The 25,618-nt window shown below is 46.4% G+C and overlaps 1 protein-coding gene across 5 annotated transcripts in view; it reads left to right on the top strand.

Moving 5' to 3' along the window:
• Positions 1–25,618, top strand: part of DIP2A (disco interacting protein 2 homolog A) — a 110,154-nt gene that overhangs the window by 50,781 nt on the left and 33,755 nt on the right. For all 5 annotated transcript variants that reach the window (XM_061167381.1, XM_061167380.1, XM_061167382.1 and 2 more), the window contains 10 exons: positions 2,803–2,894; positions 7,743–7,853; positions 8,967–9,090; positions 9,434–9,543; positions 9,797–9,899; positions 10,351–10,415; positions 10,577–10,670; positions 11,510–11,629; positions 12,552–12,666; positions 13,874–14,013. In XM_061167381.1, coding sequence (XP_061023364.1) covers positions 2,803–2,894; positions 7,743–7,853; positions 8,967–9,090; positions 9,434–9,543; positions 9,797–9,899; positions 10,351–10,415; positions 10,577–10,670; positions 11,510–11,629; positions 12,552–12,666; positions 13,874–14,013 — 1,074 coding nt within the window. The remainder of the gene's footprint in view (positions 1–2,802; positions 2,895–7,742; positions 7,854–8,966; positions 9,091–9,433; positions 9,544–9,796; positions 9,900–10,350; positions 10,416–10,576; positions 10,671–11,509; positions 11,630–12,551; positions 12,667–13,873; positions 14,014–25,618) is intronic.

The raw sequence follows: 25,618 nt of genomic DNA, 5'->3' as shown, positions 1-25,618 counted from the left end.
TCAAAGGCTTTAACGTTGTCAGTGAAACAGATGTGTTTTCTGGAATTTTCTTGCTTTTTCTATGATCTAACGGATGTTGATGAGTTCCATTGGATAATTTTCAAATGTTAAGCAGCCTGTGTATTCCTAGAATAGATCCCACTTGGCCCTAGTATCTTTAAGTAAATGCCTGAGTTCTGTTTGCTAATATGTTGTTTGCAGGCTTTGTACCTGTGCTCATTAGAGAGTTGGGTCTGTAATTCTTTAGGAAAGGAGCTTACTGCCCACTTGTGAGGACAGCCTTCACCTGTCCAATTCAGCTTTCGGGTCCAGGTTGCATGAGGGGTGGGGACAGGACCTGTGTCCTGCTCAGCCAGGACTGTCCTTGGGAGAGGCCTGCAGGGGCTGCAAGGCTGCTGTAAACTCTCCCCTTCACGGGCCCTTCTCAAGCCTCGTTCTGCCTTGGTGCTTCCCAAAGACCCCGGCCTGAGGCCCTTGCCTCCTTGTCCTGCATCTTAAGTCTGTACCCACTATGCCCATACGACACCATTCGCTGCTCTGCTTCTTAAGTCAGGACTCATGCTGTTTTCTTTCCTGGGCTAAATGTTCCGTTTTACCTCCCTGTTTCTCCCATAACCTCTCCTCTGGCTGCGGGCCTTCCTGCATCTCCCTCTTAGAAAGGGGGTCAGGGCTGTTGGACTCTGCAGGCTTGGTGATGCCTTCTGAAAGTGAGAGGCCAGGTTGCTGCCACTCTCTGGATGATGGGTTGTCTCATCCCTGTATGGCTTTTGGCTCTGCCTTGGGTCTGTCTTGCTGTGATGCATTTAGCTGTGATGTTCTTTGGAAGCTTCTGCTTGGGGACCACATGCCTTCTTAAATCTATGGAGTGGTATCTTTCATCAGTTTCTGGAAAATTACACCCATAAGTTCTTGATATAGTGTTTCTTCCCCATTTATCTCTCCTGGCCTTCTGGGACTCTGACTGCATTTATATTAATACCTTCTCTGAGTCCCATGCACCTTTAATAATCTTCTTTTATATTTTGCATTCTTTTTTATATATACTTCAATTTGGAGATTTTCTGTTTTCCTTTATTCAGATTCTCTAAACTGCTGTATTCTGAGTGATCTCATCCACAATCTTTGTCTTATATAGCGACTTGAGGGCTCTGAATGGCTTCTCCAAGGCTTCCACTTGCATGCATGGCTCTGGGATTCAGTAGACTCTTCTTGGGGCCCTGGTCTCCATGCCCCAGCAGCAGCAATTGATGGGCATAAGACCATGAGGCGCTGATATCCTATGGATGGCAGGACCCCCAAACACCCCAGTTTTTGCAAGAACAGCTGTGGAAGATCAGCGCCCCTCCCCAGGGGTCAACTCCTTGGAGTCAACTCCCCCAGCAGATGGTCTTGCATTTTATCCAGCTTTAAAATCATTTTGGATGGGAGTGCAGCTCTGCCATCACTGCCCGTTCCTGCTTGGCAGTGGAGCCTCTTACTATATGCATTAAGAGTTATCCATATTGTTGTATATAGTTGAGGCTCATTCATTCCCGTTGAGGAATGAATACTATTTCAGAATATATGTATCCATCATACTATTGGTGGACACTGGGTCATTTCCATCTTGATTGTTACAGTCAGTGCTGCCTGGTACACAAGCGTGCATTCTTGTAGAGCTTGTATTAATATTAGGAGACGAGGCGGTAGCTCGGTCTAGGATAATGACGTCTTTACCTTTGTCAGGTAATTCCAGACCTTTCCAGTTTGCACTCAGCTACCTGGTGTGTGAGTCCCTCTCCCTGCCATTGGCTGCATTACTTTGAGCTAATCTGCTGAGAACACAGCAATAGTCACTGTGGTGCTAATCTGGTGATGGCTGATACATTGCAGTTTTTTCCTGTTTTCATCCTTTAGGTTTTCTCTTTTGTTAAATGCTGTTGAGTCTTCTGCACATTTTTACACAGGGCTGTTTGTAGCATTTCTGTGTTCTGGATATCTATACTTGTCAGCAGCTTGTGCCACAAGTGTCGCCAGCCACGTGTCCTGACTGCTCACGGCTGCTCGGCTAGCCTCCCCCTTCCCTCCTGGGCTCGAGCACTGCTATTCTGCCATCTGCATGGAGACCCGCCACCTGCTGGAGGGAGTGTGAGTGTGGTGTCCATGAGTGTGTGTGGTGTCTGTGACAGTGTGTGTATGTGTGACGTGTGTGTGTGTGGTGTGTTGTAGTGTATGTGTGTGAGGGGTCCAGACGCACCTCTCCAGCAGCCGTGGCGCTACCGGGTCACCTAGCATCTCCCTGACTGTTCTCTTGAGTGAAGAGCAGAAATGAAGATAGGACCCACCTGGTGAATTATTGTTGTAGAGGTGAAATGAACTGCGTGCCACCTATGTAAGGGGATGAGTGAGACATAGTGGAATGAAAATGCATTCACCATGATTTCACACTTGATTAAACTAAGAGTGAAGTGTTAATATGATCCCATTTAAAAAAAATTATGCATATTATGTGTGTGTATACACATACATACATAATAGAAAGAATGCTTTTTTTCAGCTGGCTTTTCTGTATTTTGAATTTTTTTTATAATAAAATGTTTTATTTTTCTGTTAAGAAAAATAAATCTGTAACTTGTTTCTAAGAGAAAACTATGATGTTCATTATCACATTGTGCAAAATAACTATCAATTGGCAACTATTAATATCTGCATTTTCACAATAGAGTAATAATGGTATATTGTGGAGTGTTGTGATTGCTACATTAAAATGGCAATTGTTAGTTTCTTAAATTTTACATTGTTAGTATTTTTATTCTATTTTAGGCAAACTTTGGAGTCGAAGTTTAAAACTAGCTTATACTCTACTTAATAAACTGACTAATAAGAACGAACCACTGCTTAAACCTGGAGACAGAGTAAGTAACCAAATGAACCTTTGTTGGAGGGAGTGAGCGAGAGCGGAGGCCAGAACTCCGTCTTGCTGACATCAGTGCTGTCGATTGTTTTGACTCACAGCATTGACACAAGGGGTTTAAGTCAGCAGTGAAAAGCACTGAACGTTGGGAAAGTTTGTGTCGATGGAGATAAAATGATGGTTCCTTTTATTCTCACTCATTGCACAGTCTCTGATTCTTCACCTTCTTTTCTGTCCCACTTCATATGTGTTGGTTTTAATACAAATATTAATCTCAGGTATTAATGTTCCATTTCCAAAGCTGATATTTTGTGAGGAATTGGAGATGTTACTTTGAAATTCTAGGTGTTTTGTATTCATCTCCTACCCTGTTCCGTGTGGCCAGGAAGCCCCCTCTTTCCCACTGGCCAGAATGGAACAGAGAAGGCTATTGGCCTGCACTCCCACCAGTGCAGTTCCTCATCCTGCGCTGCCCAGCACGGTCCACAGTGGCTACATGGGCTGTTCAAATTAACCCAAGAGTTGTGCGAATCCTGTTTCCGAGGATCAGTCAGTCACTACTTGTGACTGACAGCTAGCATATTTAATAGAGAAGGAATGCTGAGAAGGAACATTTCCGCTATTGTGGGAAGTTCTGCCCACAGCACTGCTCTCGGCAGTCTGAGCCAGACATGAGGAGGCCAGGTATAACAGGGAGTTCAGAATGGTGAAAACCAGCCCGCTCAGCAGTGACATCCCCTGTGAAGAGGGGCGCCTGAGGTCAGCGCACCCAGCAGAGGAGCTGTGAGTGGACAGGATGATAGTGAGTTTCGGGCATCTCTCCAGGTGCCTCAGTCTTTAATGTAAATCATCAGTCAAGGATGTTTAAGGACAGAAACTTGGGTGTGAAAGAGAAGAACCAAAGGGCCAAGAAATGGGCAGAAAAAGGGAAGGTGGGGGAGAAAGGTCACAAGAAACTGTGGGAAATTCTTCAAGAGATGGGAATACCAGACCACCTTACCCGCCTCCTGAGAAATCTGTATGCAGGTCAAGAAGCAACAGTTAGAACTGGACAGGGAATAATGACTGGTTCCAAATTGGGAAAGGAGTACGTCAAGGCTGTATATTGTCATCCTGCTTATTTAACTTATATGCAGAGTACGTCATGTGAAATGCCAGGCTTGATGAAGCACAAGCTGGAATCAAGATTGCTGGGAGAAATATCAGTATCCTCAGATATGCAGATGACACCACCCTTATGGCAGAAAGTGATGAAAAACTAAAGAGCCTCTTGTTGAAAGTGAAAGAGTGAAAAAGTTGGCTTAAAACTCAGCTTTCAAAAAACTAAGATCATGGCATCCAGTCCCATCACTTCATGGCAAATAGATGGGGAAACAATGGAAAGCAGTGAGACTTTATTTTTCTGGGCTCCAAAATCACTGCAGTTGGTTATGCAGCCATGAAATTAAAAGATGCTTGCTCCTTGGAAGAAAAGCTATGACCAACCGAGACAGCATATTAAAAAGCAGAGGCGTTGCTTTGTCAACAAAGGTTCGTCTAGTCAAGGCTATGATTTTTCCAGTAGTCACGTATGGATGTGAGAGTTGGACCATAAAGAAAGCTGACCACCAAAGAACTGGTGCTTTAGAACTGTGGTGTTGGAGAAGACTCTTGAGAGTCCCTTGGACTGCAAGGAGATTCAGCCAGTCCATCCTAAAGGAAATCGTCCTGAATATTCATTGGAAGGACTGATGCTGAAGCTCCAATACTTTGGCCACCTGATGCAAAGAATGACTCATTGGAAAAGCCTCTGATGCTGGGCAAGATTGAAGGCAGGAGGAAAAGGGGACGACAGAAGATGAGAGGTTGGATGGCATCACTGATTTGATGGACATGAGTCTGAGCAGGCTCTGGGAGTTGGTGATGGACAGGGAAACCTGGTGTGCTGCAGTCCATAGGGTCACAAAGAGTCGGACACGACTGAGCGACTTAACTGAACTGGGGGAGAAAGGAAGGGAGGAAGAGGAAACAACCCAGTGTGGAGGAAAGATAGAGGCCAAAAATAAGTTTTTAAAAATATTAGTATTAACATCCCTGGAGATCTGATGTGAGGATATATCTCTGTAAATCAAGGAGAAGATACTAGTAGGGGAGACTCAGAGATGGAAAGTAGGAAGAACAGTGCAGGTTAGACTTGATCATGAAGGCTGCCCTCTAAGATGACATTCTAGAGGAGAGAGGGGAATTTTGCATCATAATAGTGATGCCAGACCATTTCCAGACCTGGGGTGAAGGACCTGTGGGGGTGCAGGGGCCCACACCAAGGCACCTGCCCAGGTACTGGAAGGTGGGTACAGCTTTCAGGGAGAGTGGGCTGTCCGGGAAGGCCCAGCAGCCCCAGGGCTGGCTTCTTGGTGTGATACTGAAGGACACGGAGCTGTATTTTCAACCTTCAGGTCTGTTCCTGGGCAGTCCACAATGATGAGGATGGGGTACTGTTTTCAGACAGTCACAGAAGTGAGGATGGAGCACTGTTTTCAGACACGTTGCACTCAGATAGTCACAGAGGTGAGGACAGGGCACTGTTTTCAGACAGGTAGCACTCAGACAGCTGGCTCTGAAGCACTGTCTCGGGAAGTTAGCCGAGGAAGTACTTCAGCATATGAGTGAGTGGTCAGACAGGAGAGCTACCAGGGTGACATCAAGCTGCGGGCCAAGGAGCAGCCCAGATAGGACCAGGAGGATGAGGCCCCAGGTAAGCCAGCTGGTCAGCAGCTGGTGAGACTGTGAGCTTACCTGCCTGGCTAGTTATTTGGAAATACTATTGACCGGGTTTGACAACCCAGTGGAGCATTTCTGAGAAAGCTGGCCAGTGCACACAGGGAATGAAGCTGGTGAAAGAGGCAGTGACTGTCCTGCCAGAAGACAGGGCGGAGCTTGGCTGTAGAAGTGTGAATGGTACCGGACGATACCTTGTGTACCTGATGCTTTAGGACAGACCTGCTGGAAACCCGGACTCATGTTGTGCTTTACAATGAGTCTAAGAATCACTCATTTCTTTCTCTGGAGGAAAGTTCTTGCAAGGACATACTTACAGATATTTTATTGACTTGTAAGTGGATCCACATAGTTGGGTTAGTTATAAAAAGGCTGATGAGATCACAGAGAGTTAGTGATCAGAGGTGGGTGGCAAGTTCATCCTCCTGTGGTAATGTATTTTATAAACTTGAACAGACACAACTTTATAAGAGATTCTCTAAAACCGTGTTCAAATCAGTTGCTCAGTCATGTCCAACTCTTCACAACCCCATGGACTGCAGCATGCCAGCCAACTCCCAGAGCTTGCTCAAACTCATGTCTATCAAATCGGTGATGCCATCCAACCATCTCATCCTCTGTTGTCCTCTTCTTCTCCTGCCTTCAGTCTTTCTCAGCATCAGGGTCTTTTCCAAGGAGTCAGTTCTTTGCATCAGGTGGCCAAAGTATTGGAGCTTCAGAATCAGCATCAGTCCTTCCAATGAATATTCACGTTTACGCTCTACCAAACATCCAGTGTCAAGGCTCACAGTCCTTTTAGTGGGACAAACACTTACTAACATCAACCTTCAGAGGAGATCTTTGCCATTTTCAAGAAACTTGTTAGAAACTTGATTTCCAGGCCTCAAGTACAGAGTTAATATAGATGTAGCTCAAGTTTTGTCTTGTTAAAGGGTTATTAGTTATCCAAGGCTCCGTGTTAAGAGTCTCCTCATATACTGTTCTGGCTTACCATGTAGGTTTCAGGCACACTTATTACAATGTTACGGGCTTACAAATATTCCTAAATAGCTTTTAATTTAACCAGATATTGTAAGACATGGAAATTGGGATGATGGGAGAAGAGAGAGGGGAAGAGGGCAGAGGACTCAGGGTTCGTCTACTGTAAAAGGAAGTAAAGCGCCTGTCCAATAGCTTCAGACGTGAGATGCAACAAGATGAGCATAGTGTCTGAAAAGATGAGAAAGGGAGGGTTTAAGATGTGTTAGAAGTGATTGCCTTGGGGGATGGGGAAGGGTGTAGGGTGCTGGTTTTCATTAGTGCTTTTGTCATTTTAAATCTCTGTGCTCAAAAAAGATTTTTTTTTATAAAAATGTAAGATAAATGTAATAGAATATGTAATTTTGGGGGCCGTGCTTGTGGCATATGGGATCTAGTTCCCTGACCAGGGATCAGACCTCGGTGCCCTGCATTGGGAGTGTGAAGTCTTAACCACTGGACCACCAGGGAGGTCCTGAGAACGTGTGATTTAAACTGTGGCAGCATGATGACCGGATGAGAGCAGGGAGTGGACCCCCTGTGGAGACTCAGGGAGAGGTGTGGGGGGCGGGGTCTTGCGAGGTATTCTATGCCCCCTGCTCTCCGCTGTTAGTGTTTCAGTCTTGAGTGAAGATCTGGCCAATTAAACTTCAGTGTCCAGATTTTCCCTTTTGGAAGGTATTTGGATATACTTTGATTCCGGATTCTCTTTTCATGTCCAGGTGATTTTCTCCTGGGCTACTTGATGGTGGGTGGTGGTCCATCACACCGTCCCTGAGTGGTCAGAGTGGATGGAGGTGGATCTAGACCCACTGGCAGACCCTGCCCAACTTGCTTTGCCAGACTTGCTTTTTATTAGGCCCAGGAATTTAAATTAACATGTTTTGTTGCATGTGGAGTAAAGACTTTAATCTAAAAACTATGTAGTAGAAGTTACGTGGTTGTGGAAACTTAAGAACCAAGTATTAACACACAAAGTAACATTTTCTGAGCTAAAATCTGTCTCATCAGCAGGTATGCTGATGACTCACTTCTTCCCAAGTAGATTGCAGGGTTTTCCTTTGTGCTCTTGTAGGTGGCACTGGTGTTCCCGAATAGTGACCCAGTGATGTTCATGGTTGCGTTCTACGGGTGTCTCCTGGCCGAGCTGGTTCCCGTCCCCATCGAAGTGCCGCTCACGAGAAAGGTAGTGCGTGATGCCAGCTTGGGTTCGTGGTCCCCGAGGCTGGGTCCTGAAGTCCTGCGTCCAGTGCAGGCATCTTCCTGTCCTCGCTCCAGGCGCCTCTTGTTGGGGGAGGACGGGCGGGCGGGCTTCAGAGAGACTAGGGCAGCTTCGCCCAGATGCCCGTTCGCGTGTCTCCCTGGGAGAAAGGCGCAAGAACGCCTGTTGGTGCTGATATCCCAACAGAAACGAACGTCTTTTCTTCTAACGAATAGAATTTGGGATCTGATGAGATTCTGTTAAACCGTTTCTCAAAATGATGTGCTTCTTGATAATAATTTTCACTTCTGGATGAATCAGTCATTCCAGAGATGTGTTACAGCTCATTTCTCAGTGATAAACACATGACATGAGATCCTCCTGTGTTCCTGTCACCTCCAAAACAGTGAGCAGATCTCATTGCTCACAGGTGGCTTCCGGTGGGGAAGGGCCTGATGTCCTAGATAGCTATTACACTTTAGATATAAATACCAGTAATCTGATTACTGAAAAGTATATTATTCTAGGAGTAGACTCAACATGTATTTTAGAAAATCATAGTTTTCTATTGTATCCCAGTGTTCAGGTAATTATTAACATGAGCATTATCAGCAAAAAATATTCGAATTCAAGAATCCTCAAAGTAAAACTTGTGAATAAATGCAGTATATCCCAAAGGGTGATATATATGATATGCATATATTTGAATACAGGTTTCTTAGGGAAAGATTCGAGTTTGTAAAACTTATAAGAAGAAAATGATAAAATGCTACTGAAGGACGTATTCTGTGTAAAAATAATTAAGATTGTTAAAGGTCAGACCTCCCCAGATTAATCTGTATATTCTAAACACAAATCAAGTGTAAATTTCAGTGCTATTATTTTTGGAGTTTATTAAAATGCTAGTAAGAGTCATTTGCAAGAAAAACTTTGAGAAGTTAGTTACCCAGAACTTTATCTTTTGAACTTAAGAACTTAAGTATTCCATTTTGAGGGAAATGATGCACACACCTCTCAGGCTGACCTGGTCTAGTTTTGCAGGTGCTGAGGAAAGCCGTTCTGTGTGCGAGCGAGCCCCCTGCCCCTCTGTTTCTGCAGGATGCTGGCAGCCAGCAGGTCGGGTTTCTGCTGGGCAGCTGTGGCATCTCCCTGGCCCTGACCACAGACGCTTGTCAGAAAGGGCTGCCCAAGGCTCAGACCGGAGAGGTGGTGACCTTCAAAGGTGGGCCCACGGGCGGGCAGCATGTGGCAGGGTTCTCTGCTAAACTGGGCCCTTGGGCGTCCTTTCCTGTCAGCAGCCACTACAGAGACAAAGGGGCCTCCAGCAAAAGTGGGGTCTTGTTTTAGACCTTGGTGAATCTCGCTCCTCACCTGGCTCAGGGTCTAGAGCTGTGCTGGCCAGCCTGGCGGCCACTGGTCATTAAACATAAGTGCACCAAGGCCCAGCGAGACGGGGGCTCCTGCCCACCGTTCAGTGGCTCGGGCAGCGTGTTGGATGCAGAGGTGTCAGGAGGGAGCAGGGCCTCTGACCCTGCCTCTGCGTGTCCCCGTTTGTGCCCTCACAGGCTGGCCCCCGCTCACCTGGCTGGTGATCGATGGGAAGCACCTGACCAAGCCCCCCAAGGACTGGCACCCGGCATTGCAGGATGCGGGGCCCCGGACCGCCTACATCGAGGTATGCCCTTGCCGGACCCCGTGCTCAGGCCCCTCCATGTGGGCTTTTCCTTCACCCCAGAGCCTCCCCTGCTGCCTCCCTGGGGCCACCTGCGTGCCCTGTCACCCCTCATCCACCCAGGGTGAGCCTGACGTCAGCTGAGGGCATCACCTCGAGGGCCCGGGCATGCTGTGTGCTCTGGTTGAACCTGTGGTGGGTGAAGGACAGCTTCCAGAAATGTCACCTAATGAGCTCGTGCTTTGGAATCTTTCAGTACAAAACCAGCAAGGAGGGAAGTACGGTGGGAGTGGCGGTGTCGCATGCGTCCCTGCTGGCACAGTGCCAGTCTCTGACCCAGGCGTGCGGCTACTCGGAAGGTAAGGGTTGGGGCGGCTCTCCGGCCCCTCCCAGAGCTCACGCAGCGAGGCCTATGGGAGGGGAGGGACACGGCCTGCTGTGACCCTGGGGCTTCAGGGTGACCTGAGAAGGGGGCGGGGCCTGGGAACGAGCGACCCTCTGCTGCCCTCCGTCCGCTCCACGTCCGAGAGGAGAGGGAGGTGCGCACTCCTGCTGCCTCTGGCATGTGGCTGCTTCCTGTGTTTCCAGAAGAGCAGTCAGCTCGTTCTCTGTGCTAACTCGCAGTTGTGTGATCTGCTTTCACATTTACCAAGATTATGACTGGTTGGGACATGGTATTTGGAAGTGCTTTGTATGTTTCCTAGAACTCCTTATTTGTTGATGATGTAATCATCTCAGGATGTCTCTGAAAATGCACGTGACTTGTGAGGAAGGTCACTTGGTTGTTTAACCATCTTTGTCCACTTTCAGCTGAAACATTAACAAATGTGCTGGATTTCAAAAGGGATGCCGGCCTGTGGCATGGAGTGTTAACAGTGAGTGCTGTGTCTGTACTACCTAACTGTGGGGAGGTTGCTAACACCAAGCCCCACGGTGGCTGGTGGAGTCAGCCCTTGTGCTGTGAGTGGAGCTCTGACACTCTCTGTGCCTCTCCTGGTGGGGCCCCCTTCCCCCACAACCACGGGTCTCTTTACAGAGCATCTTGAACAGGATACATGTGGTCAGCATCCCGTATGCGCTGATGAAGGCGAACCCACTCTCCTGGATTCAGAAAGTGTGTGTGTATAAAGGTAACGGAGGAACGTCATCTGTCTGTGTGCCCTTCCTTAGAGGGGTCTTTGAGTTAATCTTTGGTGATTAAGAAATAATACAGCACACACAGAGCTGTGGTAGGGCGGGGCCAGGGCAGGCACCCCCTGCCCCACAGCCTGACTCTGCAGTGCTGGAAATAGGGGGCTGTGGAGGACGGCTCTGTTCGGCATGGCCATAGACTCCTGACTTCATGCTGTCACATAAACGCTTCTGATCCTTAGCTCTTGAGATGGCTTGAATTTGAAGTTAGGGCTCTTCAAGCCACCAGTAGCAAAGCTGATTGTTCAAACAAAGCAGTTTATGATCCAGAGCTGGGGGGCTGCCTGCAGGGCCACACCCACCCTGCTGTCCATCCGGAGTCAGTCGGTGCTTCCCGAGCATGGCCACCCCTGCATGATCCGGGTGTCCCTAGGCTCTGCTCCAGCAGGGCTTGGCGGGCCTACTGTGTCCTGGGTGCCCCGTATGTGTCGACCACACTAATGACGTTCCCGGTTATGGAGTGTGGATGTGGGCCATGCCCTGTGGGTGGCTGTCTCTGATGACCCTGTCTGACGGATGAAAACCGAATCCAAGGGGGGCGTTCGGCAGTGCCCCCTCCTGCTAGAGGGAGCAGGGTCCCCCCTGTTGGGGAGGGGCAGCCAGGGAGGGGCAGCTGGGGAGCAAGAGGCAGGTGTGGTGGGAGCAGGGGGAGAGTCAGAACGGCCCCTGCACTGCTGGCTTCCAGGCGGGCCAGGTGGGGGAAGCCCAGAGGCTGGGCTGTGGGGGGCACGTGGCCTGCTGCCTGCGCGTGACGCAGACACATCCTGCTCCCCCACAGCCCAAGCTGCCCTGGTGAAGTCCCGCGACATGCATTGGTCTCTCTTGGCTCAGCGAGGTCAGAGGGACGTCAGCCTCAGCTCCCTGCGCCTGCTGATCGTGGCTGATGGTGCAAACCCCTGTGAGTACTGCCCACCCCCCACCCTCGGAACCCCTGTATAGCGTGGCCCTGACAACCCTGGGCTCCTGGGTACCTGACTGTTGGGAGGACACCCCACCTTCTAGCACCCCAAAGCGTCTTATTTCCTCCATCTACCCCTGAACCCCTCGTCCTGCCTCCAAAGTACCACAGGCCGCTGGCTCCTCTGTGTCTCCACCACACTCTTGGCGCAGCTGCTGAGCCACCAGGAGCCCCTCCCCAGGCCGGCTGGCCCACAGACCTCAGATCCCAGCACTCTGAGTGCCCATCGCTTCCCTGATGCGCCGAGCGATCCAGACTGTCTTGTTTGTCCTCTGCTGGATGCAAGGACCCATAGCCAGGTTCCCCTCCTTTCCTGAGCCTCCCTGCGGCAGAACGCTGCAGTTTGGGGTGCAGCCCTGGTCCTGGTGGGGGCAATGCCGTGCTGACTTAGGCCCTGAGCAGGCAGCACCACCCCAGACGGTGGCTGGGCAAGTGGGCAGAGAAGCAGGGTTGAAGGACTGGGCTGCCCCTGCAGGGAGAGGCATGTTGAAGCCATTGGCAGACTGCAGCTACGAGGTGCATCCAGGAGTGGGTGCTCACAGGGTCAGGCCTTGTGCTGCAGAAGGTTCAACTCCAGCTCTGTAAGTGGCCGGGGTCGCCTCCCATTTGCACAGCTGCCAGTAGGTGGGCGAGGCTGTTAGACCTCAGACTCAATGCCAGGGGTGAGAGTCCGCTTATTTGCTAGTGATTTGAAAACGCATCCTGTTTTTTGTGGAAACAGTGCCCCCCCCCCCCCCCCCCATGAGACTGATGGGTTGATTGAGGTGAAGGGGTACAGCATCTTGGCCTGGTGCCTGGCATCCTCCACATTGGGTGCCTGACGGCTTCCACTCAGCGTTCATGTCCACTCTGTCTCACGCAGGGTCCATATCCTCCTGTGATGCATTCCTCAACGTCTTCCAGGCCAGAGGGTTGAGGCCAGAGGTCATCTGTCCCTGTGCCAGCTCACCGGAGGCGCTCACCGTGGCCATCCGCAGGTAGCTGATCACTTGCTCTGTCTTGTAGACACTTAATTTTTCCTCGTTCAGCTGAATTACCTGTGAGAGCAAATTTGGTTGATTGGTTCCTGAGTAAGAGAAACCGTGAGCAGTGCTTGGTCTGGGGCCCGTCTCCAGGCGTGTTCATGTCCTAGCGGGGCTGCCCCGACCGCCATGTCTGCACCCCCTGTTGGCCACACGTGCCTCCCCAGCTGTCCTGATTTGTGACACAGTTCCATGGTGCTCCCTGGAGTACCATCTCTGGATTATTGCAGCCCAGGACTCGCCCTGTTCTGATGGGGTTGTGAGGCCTGAGAGACACAGCCTCCTGCTCTGTGCTCACCCATGTGACTCCCCATGCCCCAGCGAGGTCACCTTCCTGCCCAGTCATCTCTGCTCACCTAAGGCTGCTGTCCATGCCCCCGAGTGCCATCCTCAGGTAGAGGGCAGTACGCTCACATTTGCGGGCACTCTGTTAATTTCCCACTCTCAGCTCAGTTGTTAAAGAGTGAGTTTCAGTTGTGGTCTTGTATTACGTTGTTTATTTATCCATGGCAGTAAGAAATCCTAACATATTGATAAGAATCAGCATTAAAAACATCACCTTTATCCTCCCCAGACCTCAGGAGGGGTTCTTCATGCCTTTGTTCTGCGATGACCTCTTGTGCTCAGCAGAGTGGTTTTTCTTACTGGAAGGGACATGACATTTGATTCTCAGCCACCCAGATTCTGCTGCTGCGAGACCAAACAGGCCCAAACTTGGCATTGCAGCAGTGGCTGCTTTACTGTCCCTGGCTTCCTGTAGTCGGGAGTCGGGACAAGCTGCTGCGGCTCCGTGGCCTTTGCCTGGAATGGGTGGTGCGGCCTGCTGTTCTTCTGCCGTGGCTCCAGGCCACCTCCTCTGGTCTCAGGGTCCTCTGGGCTTGCTCCCAGGAAGCATGGACTCTGCTCACCTGCTGCCTGGGGCTCTGGGCACTGTCCCAGTACCATCTGGTGGAAGCGGTCACCTTTGTTCCCTTCTTGGAAGGCATGCAGTATCACTGCATGGTCCCTGCAGCCCCCTGGTCCCCTGCTGTGGAGTACATGGGGTGGGGTGTCAGGTCTCGCAGCCAGCATCCCCACAGCCTGGCGCCAGCTGGCACTTTGCTGCACATCATCCTATTGTCAGGGGGCTGTCCCCTCATCAGTTAATAAATTTTGTTTCCAGGCCGCCTGACCTGGGGGGCCCTCCTCCAAGAAGAGCTGTGCTGTCCATGAGTGGCCTCAGTCATGGGGTGATCAGAGTGGACGCTGAGGAGAAGCTGTCAGTCCTCACAGTTCAGGATGTCGGCCAGGTGATGCCTGGAGGTGAGGGCACGGCGGGGTCATAGTGGGGAAGGGTCTTGTGCTGTGGCTGGGTGGGCTCTAAAGCACACAAATACTGGGCTTCAGATGGTCCATGTTGGCTGGGATTTTTGTTTGTAACATGTTTTCTGGTTTTTGCCTCCCTTTGTATCAAGGGAAATGTGTTTGCCCCATGACCCCACCTTGGTCCCCTCAGGGCTGGGGAGTAGTGACAGAGCTCCCCTCTGGAAGGTCGTGCACCAGGCGGTCACATGCTTGTCCCTTGGCAAGGCCTGCAGCCCTCAGGCCCTCAGCTGCAGGCACCAGTGATGGGGTTGTCTTGGTCCTGTCGAGGGCCTGTTAGGTGAGCAGCAGCAGAACCCTAAAGGCTCCAGGAGGGCCACGGGCCAGGATGGCGCGTGAGTCACCAGAGGGGCAGCAGTGGGGGAGGGTGACAGCACCATCTCCCCACAGGCCCCCCGCCCCACCCTGAGCAGTGTCACAGCAGGGAGTTTCGAGCAGAGCCAGCCAGAGGCCAGTGGCTTCATGACTAAGGGGTGTCCTACATGTGCTCTGAGGCTGCCCCTCGCCATGGCCACCCTGCGGTGCTCCAGCTCCCCTCCTGCCTGTGCCCATCCTTCTGGCAACCCTGGAGAGCAGCTTCTATCTCCACTCAGGCCTTGTCGTGGTGTGCCTTGGTCCCAGGCCTGGGACCATGTCTGTAGCTCTGCCTCCTGCAGGCTCTTGGAGCAGGCTGGGCACCAGAGGGAGGGACATGGGCGCATCTGGCCCAGTGGTGGTGCTAGGGGTCAGCACACAGAACAAGGTTGGACATTTACTAGGTTGGTGCAAACATAATTCCGGTTTCAGAAATAAATTTTAATCATTGTAACTAGGCTCAAACACATCTTTATTAATCAAAATAAGAATTATTACAGTCAACATGTTTTTTATTAATTTTAATTTATTTATTTTAATTGGAGGCTAATTACTTTACAATATTGTACTGGTTTTTGCCATACATTGACATGACTCAGCCATGGGTGTACATGTGTCCCCCATCCTGAATCCCCCTCCCACGTCCCTCCCCATCCCATCCCTCAGGATCATCCCACACACCAGCCCTGAGCACCCTGTCTCATGCATCGAACCTGGACTGGCGATCTGTTTCACATATGATAATATACATGTTTCAATGCTATTCTCCCAGATCATCCCACCCTCGCCTTCTCCCACAGTGTCCAAAAGATTGTTCTATACATCTGTGTCTCTTTTGCTGTCTCGTGTATATGGTCATTGTTACCATCTTTCTAAATTCCATATATATGTGTTAGTATACTGTATTGGTGTTTTTCTTTCTGACTTACTTCATTCTGTATAATAGGCTCCAGTTTTATCCACCTCATTAGAACTGATTCAATGCATTCTTTTTAATGGCTGAGTAATATTCCATTGTGTATATGTACCACAGCTTTCTTATCCATTTGTCTGCTGATGGACATCTAGGTTGCTTCCATATCCTGGCTATTGTAAACAGTGCTGCAGTGAACATTGGGGTGCACGTGTCTCTTTCAGTTCTGGTTTCCTTGGTGTGTATGCCCAGCAGTGGGATTGTTGGGTCATATGGCAGTTCTATTTCCAATTTTTCAAGGAATCTCCATACTGTTCTCTATAGTGGCTGTACCAGTTTGCATTCCCACCAACAGTGTTAGAGGGTTCCCTTTTCTCCACACCCTCTCTAGCATTTATTGTTTCTAGACTTTTTGATAGCAGCCATTCTCACCAGCATGAGATGGTACCTCGTTGTGGTTTTGATTTGCATTTCTCTGATAATGAGTGATGTTGAGCATCTTTTCATGTGTTTGTTAGCCATCTGTATGTCTTCTTTGGAGAAATGTCTGTTTCGTTCTTTGGCCCATTTTTTGATTGGATCGTTTATTTTTCTAAAGTTGAGCTGCAGGAGTTGCTTGTATATTTTTGAGATTAATTGTCAATTACTTCGTTTGCTATTATTTTCTCCCATTCTGAAGGCTGTCTTTTCACCTTGCTAATAGTTTCCTTCGTTGTGCAAAAGCTTTTAAGTTTAATTAGGTCCCATTTGTTTATTTTTGCTTTCATTTTCATTACTCTGGGACGTGAGTCATGGAGGATCCTGCTATGATTTATGTCAGAGTGTTTTGCCTATGTTTTCCTCTAGGAGTTTTGTAGTTTCTGGTCTTACGTTTAGATCTTTAATCCATTTTGAGTTTATTTTTGTGTATGGTGTTAGAAAGTGTTCTAGTTTCATTCTTTTACCAGTTTTCCCAGTACCACTTGTTAAAGAGATTGTCTTTCTCCATTGTATATTCTTGCCTCCTTTGTCAAAGACAAGGTGTCCACAGGTGCATGGATTTATCTCTGGGCTTTCTATTTTGTTCCATTGATCTATGTTTCAGTCTTTGTGCCAGTACCATACTGTTTTGATGACTGTGGCTTTGTAGTAGAGCATGAAGTCAGGCAGGTTGATTCCTCCAGTTCCATTCTTCTTTCTCAAGAGTGCTTTGGTATTCAAGGTTTTTTGTATTTCCATAATAATTGTGAAATTATTTGGTCTAATTCTCTGAAAAATACCGTTGGTAGCTTGATAGGGATTGCATTGAATCTATAGATTACTTTGGGTAGTATACTTATTTTCACTATATTGATTTTTTTGATTAATGAACATGTTATACTTCTCCATCTATTTGTGTCATTTTTTATTTCTTTCATCAGTGTTTTATAGTTTTCTATATATAGGTCTTTTGTTCTTTAGGTAGATTTATTCCTAGTGTTTTATTCTTTTCATTGCAATGGTGAATGGAATTGTTTCCTTAATTTCTCTTTCTGTTTCCTCATTGTTAGTATATAGAAGTGCAAGGGATTTCTGTGTGTTAATTTTATATCCTGCAACTTTCCTATATTCATTGATTAGCTCTATAATTTTCTGGTAGTGTCTTTAGGGTTTTCTATGTAGAAGATCATGTCATCTGCAAACAATGAGAGTTTGACTTCTTCTTTTCCAATCTGGTTTCCTTTTATTTCTTTTTCTTCTCTGATTGCTGTGGCTAAGACTTCCAAAACTATGTTGAATAGTAGTGGTGAGAGTGGGCACCCTTGTCTTGTTACTGACTTTAGGGGAAGTGCTTTCAATTTTTCACCATTGAGGATAAAGTTTGCTGTGGGTTTATCATATATAGCTTTTATTATGTTGAGGTATGTTCCTTCTATTCCTGCTTTCTGGAGAGTTTTAACCATAAATGGTCATTGAATTTTGTCAAAGGCTTTCTCTGCATCTATTGAGATAATCATATGGTTTTTATCTTTCAATTTGTTAATGTGGTGTATTACATTGGTTGCTTTGCGAATATTGAAGAATCCTTGCATCCCTGGGATAAAGCCCACTTGGTCATGATGTATGATTTTTTTAATATGTTGTTGGATTCTGTTTGCTAGAATTTTGTTAAGGATTTTTGCATCTATGTTCACCAGTGATATTGGCCTGTAGTTTTCTTTTTTTGTGGCATCTTTGTCTGGTTTTGGTATTAGGGTGATGGTGGCCTCAGAATGAGTTTGGAAGTTTACCTTCTTCTGCACTTTTCTGGAAGAGTTTGAGTAAGACAGGTGTTAGCTCTTCTCTATATTTTTGGTAGAATTCAGCTGTGAAGCCATCTGGTCCTGGGCTTTTGTTCGCTGGAAGATTTCTGATTACAGTTTCGATTTCCATGCTTGTGATGGGTCTGTTAAGATTTTCTCTTTCTTTCTGGTTCAGTTTTGGAAAGTTATACTTTTCTAAGAATTTGTGTGTTTCTTCCAAGTTGTCCATTTTATTGGCGTATAGTTTCTGATAGTAGTCTCTTTTGATCTTTTGTATTTGTGTTGTCTGTTGTGATTTCTCCATTTTCTTTCTAATTTTGTTGATTTGATTCTTCTCCCTTTGTTTCTTGATGAGTCTGGCTAATGGTTTGTCAATTTTATTTATCTTCTGAAAGAACCAGCTTTTAGCTTTGTTGATTTTGGCTATGATCTCTTGTGAATAAATTCAGTTTTTTTTAATTTACCAAGGCTAGATTTATGGCCAAGGACATGATCTTTCCTGGAGAAGGTTCCGTGTGCACTTGAGGAAAAGGTGAAATTCATTGTTTTGGGGTGAAATGTCCTGTAGGTATCAATTAGGTCTAACTGGTCCATTGTCTCTTTTAAAGTTTGTGTTTCCAGGTAGCCGGTTAGCTCAGCTGGTTAGAGCGTGGTGCTGATAAAGTTTGTGTTTCCTTGCTAATTTTCTATTTAGTTGATCTATCCATAGGTGTGAGTGGGGTATTAAAGTCTCCCACTATAATTGTGTTACTGTTAATTTCCCCTTTCATACTTGTTAGCATTTGCCTTACATATTGCGGTGCTCCTATGTTGGGTGCGTATATATTTATAATTGTTATATCTTCTTGTTGGATTGATCCTTTGATCATTATGTAGTGTCCTTCTTTGTCTCTTTTCACAGTCTTTATTTTAAAGTCTATTTTATCTGATATGAGTATTGCAACTCCTGCTTTCTTTTGGTCTCCGTTTGCATGAAATATCTTTTTCCAGTCCTTCACTTTCAGTCTGTATGTGTCCCTTGTTTTGAGGTGGGTCTCTTATGGACAACATATATAGGGGTCTTGTTTTTGTATCCATTCAGCCAGTCTTTGTTTTTTGGTTGGGGCATTCAACCCATTACATTTAAGGTAATTATTGATGAGTTTGATCCTGTTGCCATTTATTTTGTTGTTTTGGGTTCGAGTTTATACACCTTTTCTGTGTTTCCTGTCTAGAGAAGATCCTTTACATTTGTTGAAGAGCTGGTTTGGTGGTGCTGAATTCTCTCAGCTTTTGCTTGTCTGTAAAGCTTTTGATTTCTCCTTCATATTTGAATGAGATCCTTACTGGGTACAGTAATCTGGGTTGTAGGTTTTTCTCTTTCATCACTTTACATATGTCCTGCCATTCCCTTCTGGCCTGAAGAGTTTCTATTGAAAGATTAGCTGTTATCCTTATGGGAATACCCTTGTGTGTTATTTGTTGTTTTTCCCTTGCTGCTTTTAATATTTGTTCTTTGTGTTTGATCTTTGTTAATTTGATTAATATGTGTCTTGGGGTGTTTCACCTTGGGTTTATCCTGTTTGGGGCTCTCTAGGTTTCTTGAACCTGGGTGGCTATTTCCTTCCCCATTAAAATGGAAGTTTTCAACTATTATCTCAAGTATTTTCTCATGGCCTTTCTTTTTGTCTTCTTCTTCTGGGACTATATGATTTAAATGTTGTGGTGTTTGACATTGTCCTAGAGGTCTCTGAGGTTGTCCTCATTTCTTTTAATTCTTTTTTCTTTTTTCCTCTCTGCTTCATTTATTTCCACCATTCTATCTTCCACCTCACTTATCCTATCTTCTGCCTCCGTTATTCTACTGTTGATTCCCTCCAGAGTGTTTTTCTACCTCAGTTATTGCATTATTCATTATTGATTGACTCTTTTTTATTTCTTCTAGGTTCTTGTTAAACATTTCTTGCATCTTCTCAATCCTTGTCTCCAGGCTATTTATCTGTAACTCCATTTAGTTTTCAAGATTTTGGATCATTTTTACTATCATTATTCTGAATTCTTTTTCAGGTAGACTCCCTATCTCCTCTTCTTTTGTTTGGTTTGGTGGGTATTTATCATGTTCCTTTACCTGCTGAGTATTTCTCTGCCTTTTCATCTTGTCTAGATTGCTGTGTTTGGGGTAACCTTTCTGTATTCTGGCAGTTTGTGGTTCCTCTTTATTGTGGAGGTTCCTCCCTGTGGTTGGGTTGGACGATTGGCTTGTCAAGGTCACCTGGTTAGGGAAGCTTATGTTGGTGTTCTAGTGGGTGGACCTGGATCTCTTCTCTCTAGAGTGCAATGAAGTGTCCAACAGTGAGTTGTGAAGTGTCGATGGGTTTGATATGACTTTGGGCAGCCTATATATTAAAGCTCAGGGCTATGTTCCTGCGTTGCTGGAGAATTTGCGTGGTATGTCTTGGTCTGGAACTTGTTGGCTTTTGGTGGAGCTTGGTTTCAGTATAGGTGTGGAAGCTTTTGGATGAGCTCTTATTGATTAATGTTCCCTGGAGTCAGGAGTTTTCTGGTGTTCTCAGGTTTTGGGTTTAAGCCTCCTGCTTCTGGCTTTCAGTCTTATTCTTACAGTAGCCTCAAGACTTCTCCATCCATACACCACTGATGATAAAATATCTAGGTTAATGGAGAAAAGATTCTCCACAGTGGGGGACACCCAGAAAGGTTCACTGAGTTACATGGAGAAGAGAAGAGGGAGGAGGGAAATAGAGGTGACAGGAGGAGAAGAGGGGAAATCAAAAGGGGAGAGAGCAGTCTAGCCAGTAATCAAATCCCTATGTGCTCTCCACAGCCTGGAACACCCAAAGAGGTTCACAGAGTTACATAGAGAAGAGAAGAGGGAGGAAGGAGATAGAGGTGACCAGGAGAAGAAGACAGGGGGGTCAAAAGGAGAGAGACACATCTAGCCAGTAATCAGTTCCCTAAGTGTTTACCATAGCCCAAAATGCCCAAAGAGATTCACAGAGTTGGGTAGAGAAGAGAAGGGGAGGGAGAAGACAGACGTGAGCTAGGGGGAGAAAAAGGAGAGTCAAAAGGGGGAGAGGGCAATCAAGCCAGTAGTCACTCTCCTGCGTAAAAATGGGTACTGAAGATTGGATTCTGAAAGGTACAAAGTTGATAACAAATACCAAAAAGCAAAGATTAAACATCTAGAGTAGAGGTTAGACTCTCAAAAGCACAATATTAAAATCAGAAAAATTATAAAAAATATATATGAAATTTGCTTTAAAAATAGAGTCTTTTTTTTTTTTTTGCAAGGTAATAGTATGTTTAAGTGGGCTTCCCTGGCGGCTCAGACAGTAAAGAGTCTGCCTACGGTGTGGGAGACCAGAGTTTAGTTCCTGGGTTGGGAAGATCCCCTGGAGAAGGAAATGGCCACCCACTCCAGTATTCTTGCCTGGAGAATCCCATGGACAGAAGAGCCTGGCGGGCTACAGTCCATGGGGCTGCAAAGAGTCAGACATGACTGAGCGACTTCACTTTCAGTAGGTTATAAAAATGAAAATCAAAGGGGTAATAAAGGACTTAAAATTTTTTTAAATTTAAAAAGTGATAATAGTAAAAATATATCTAGGAATTTCTCTGGAGCTGTTGAGGGCAGTGTGGGGTCAGTTCAGTTTCAGATGGTTTCTTGTTCCAGCTTATACTTCTCAAGGTCTACCCCTTCCAGTGTAGTTGGTGTGAACTACAGGGTTTTAATCTGTTGCAGCTGTCACTTCCAAAGTGGTTCCCTCTGTTTCTTTTGGCTTCTTCTGTTTGCAAGTCTCTTCAGTGTCTAATTTCCTCCCTGACACAAGGGGGTGAAGGTGGTCACTTATTTAGGCTCACTTGTTCAGTCATGCTGCAGCGAGGGAGGAACACTGCAAGCAAATATCACTGGCGTGTGTGGGGAGTGCTTGCAGTGTCTTGGCCACACTGGGTTTGCCCCTGCTCACAGCGTGTGTGCTTTCCCGGTGTACACTGCTCAGGTTCCAGGTTGCTCTGCAGGGGAACTCTCTAAAGTGGGTCCTGGGTTGTGTGCCCTTCCCAGGTCTAAGGCGCTCAGGTTCAGGTTCTCGGGTACTCCACAAAGGCACAGACTTGGTTGGGCCTGCGTTTTGTGCCCTTCCCAGGTCCGAGCATCTCAGGCGACCAGGTGGTTGGCGAGAGCACTCTCCCCAGGTGGGCAGTGCAGCTTATCACCTCCCCCATCCCAGCCGCTCAGTTTCCTGGGTGCGCAGCGGGAGTGCCGTCTCAGGTGTGACATGTGTCTCCTCTGGGGAGCTGATCTCTGGCTGCAACCCTCTTGGCGGCTGTCAACCGTCAGAATCCCAGGAAGACTTAGTTAGCATCTGGGAGCCTGCTCTCCGATTGGTAGAGGATGCCGTCTCTCGGCCTGAGATTGCCCCTTTCCGGCTCTGGCTGCTGCCTGCCTGTCTCCCTACCTCCGGTGGGGGATGGGCCAGTCTGCAGCTGGCTAGCTCTCCTCTGGTATTCACTCAGTCCTTTGATCTGTAAGCAGGCCCAGCGGTGCCTTAGGTTACAGCTTTTTGCGGGAAAGTTCTCTCTCTCTCTTTTCTCTCTTTTTTTTCTCTCTCTTTGGCTGTCCCACAGTTTGGGTTGCTGTCTCACGTTAGCTCCCTCAGATTGCCCTCAGGGCATTCAGGCCTGGTCCTTACCCCAAGCATGCAACCCGCCCCTCCTTGTTCAGTCCCTGCTTGCTGGTGGTGGACGCGAACATCTGGACTACTTCTCCAGTGGGAGTGCCATTAGGCACGTCATCTGTGGGTTTTATTTATTTATTTTTCCTCCTGGTTATGTTGCCATCTGAGATTCCAAAACTCCCCACAGACCCGCCGGTGAGAGGGTTTCCTGGTGTTTGGAAACTTCTCCTCTTTCACAACTCCCTCCCTGTGACAGGTCTCTGTCCCTAACTCTTTTGTCTCTTTTTTTATCTTTTATATTTTGTCCTACCTCCTTTGTGAAGACAATGGGCTGCCTTTCTGGGTGCCTGGTATCTTCCGCCAGCGTTCAGAAGTTGTTTTGTGGAGTTTGCTCAGCATTCAAATGATCTTTTGATGAATTTGTGGGGGAGAAAGTGGTCTCCCCGTCCTATTCCTCCGCCATCTTAGGGAGTCAACACAATTTTGCCAGTGAGGAATAAATTTGTTTATTCCTGTAGCATAAAAATCTGTGCTTCGGGATTTGATGAACTCTTGGAAAGCATTTTCTGCATCCTGCTGGTTGTGGTAGCATTTTTCCTGCAAAAGTTGTCGAAATGCTTGAAGAAGTGGTAGTCAGTGGGCAAGAAGTCAGATGAATATGGCAGATAAGGCCAAACTTTGTGGCCTGATTTCATTCAACCTTTGAAGCATTGATTGTGCTGCATGCAGTTGGGCGTTGTCATGGAGAAGAATTGGGGTCTTTCTGTTGACCAATGCCAGCTGCAGGCATTGCAGTTTTTAGTATATCTCATTGATTTGCTGAGCATACCTCTCAGGTGTAATGGTTTCACTGGGGTTCAGAAAGCCGCAGGGGGTCAAACTGGCAGCAAACCACCAAACAGCGACCGTGACAATTTTTTGGTGCAAGTTTGGCTTTGGGAAGTGGTTTGGAGCTTCTTCTCGGTCCAACCACAGAGCTGATTGTCATATAAAATCCATTTTTTGTCTCATGTCTACAGTCCGATTGGTTTGTTGTTATTGTGTAGAATAAGAGAAGATGACACTTTGAAATGATAATTTTATTTGATTTGCAGTCAGCTCATGAGGCACCCACTTACTGAGCTTTTTCACCTTTCCAATTTGCTTCAAATGCTGAACTTCCGTAGAATGGCTGGTGTTGAGCTCTTCGGCAGCTTCTTGTGTAGCTGTAAGAGGGTCAGCTTCGATGATCCTCTCAGTTGGTCATTGCTAACTTCCAGTGGCTGGCCACTACAGTCCATCTTCAAGGCTCTCATCTCCTTTGCAAAACTTCTTGAACCAACACTGCATTGTACCTTTGTTAGTAGTTCCTGGACCAAATGCATTGTTGATGTTGTGAGTTGTCTCCTCTGCTTTACAACCCGTTTTGAACTTGAATAAAAAAAAATCACTCAAAAAAAAATCACTCGAATTTTTTGTCTAACATAATTTCTTAGCAGAAAAACATAAAGCAAAAAATGTGCATTAAAATGATGTATAACAACCACATTTATTTAAGAATGTATTCCAATATCAAAAGGCAAAGTTCAACAGTGCAAAACTGATCTTTTGACAGTTAGAGACGTGAGTTGTCTTTCTTCCCTTGCATATATATGTCTACCCCAAACAAGGACTCATCAGTTCTGCAGATGAGCAAATCTTAAAAGACGATGCTGTTAAAGTGCTGCACTCAATATGCCAGCAAATTTGGAAAACTCAGGAGTGGACACAGGACTGGAAAAGGTTAGTTTTCATTCCAATCCCAAAGAAGAGAAATGCCAAGGAATGTTCTAACTACTGCAAAATTGCACTCATTTCACATGTTAGCAAGGTAATGCTGAAAATCCTTCGAGCTAGGCTTCAACAGTACCTGAACTGAGAACTTCCAGATTTGCAAGCTGGATTTAGAAAAGTCAGAGGAACCAGAGATCAAATTGCCAACATCCACTGGATCATAGAAAAAGCAAAGGAATTCCAGAAAAAAATCTACTTCTGCTTCATTGACTATGCTAAAACTTTTGACTATGCGGATCACAACAAACAGTGGAAAATTCTTAAAGACATGGGAAAACCAGATCACCTTATCTGTCTCTGAAGAAATCTGTATGCAGCATAAGAAGCAATACTGAGAACTGGGCATGGAACAATGGACTGGTTCCAAATTGGGAAAGGAGTATGTCAAGGCTGTATGTTGTCACCCTGCATATTTAACTTACATTCAGAGTACATAATGTGAAATTCCAGGCTAGATAAAGCTCAAGCTGGAATCAAGATTGCTGGGAGAAATATCAGTAACCTCAGATAAGCAGATGGCACCAGCCTTATGGTAGAAAGCTAAGAGGAACTGAAGAGCCTCTTGATAAAAGTGAAAGAGAGAATGAAAAACCTGGCTTGAAACTCAACATTCAGAAAATGAAGATCATGGCATCTGGTCCCTTTACTTCATGGCAAATAGATGGGGAAACAATGGAAACAGTGACAGACTTTATTTTCTTGGGCTCTCAAATCACTGTGGACTGTGAAATTAAAAGACACTTGCTGCTTGGAAGAAAAGCTATGACAAACCTAGACAACTTATTAAAAAGCAGAAACATTACTTTGCCAGCAAATGTCCGTCTAGTCAAAGCTATGGTTTTTCCAGTAGTCATGTATGGATATGAGAGTTGGACTGTAAAGAAGGCTGAGTGCCAAAGAATTGATGCTTTTGAACTATGGTGTTGGAGAAGGCTCTTGAGAGTCCCTTGGACTGCAAGGATATCCAACCAGTCCATCCTAAAGGAAATCAGTCCTGAATATTTGTTGGAAGGACTGATGCTGAAGCTCCAATACTTTGCCCCCTCATGTGAAGAGCTGACTCATTGGGAAAACCCCTGATACTGGGAAAGATTGAGGGCAGATGGAGAAGGGGAGACAGAGGATGAGATGGTTGGATGGCATCACTGAGTCAATGGACATGAGTTTGAGCAAACTCTGGGAGATAGTGAAGCACAGGGCAGCCTGGCATGCTGCAGTCCATGGGGTCACAAAGAGTCAGACATGACTTAGTGACTGAACAATGATACAAGTTCTGCAGAAGCAGGGACTCAAGGATAAACATCTTATGGAGTAAAGAACAAGGTCTTAGTGATTCTTAGCTTTTCTGAGGTGAACACAGGAATTTTTTAAAAGATTGGTGAAATACTATAAGAGATGATTCTTCTGGTTGAAAGTATAAGGACTTCCATAGTGGACTCATTTTATTCTTAAACTTAGATCAGAGTCTGTATTTGTGCACATGGTCCTGTGTGTGTGTTCTGCCCTGGGTGTGCATATATGTGTGCACACAT

This window comes from Dama dama, chromosome 19 (genome assembly GCF_033118175.1).
Source record: "Dama dama isolate Ldn47 chromosome 19, ASM3311817v1, whole genome shotgun sequence".
Lineage (NCBI taxonomy): Eukaryota > Metazoa > Chordata > Mammalia > Artiodactyla > Cervidae > Dama > Dama dama.
The sequence above is the reverse complement of the archived record's forward strand: the minus strand, read 5'-3'. Positions and strand labels throughout refer to the sequence as shown.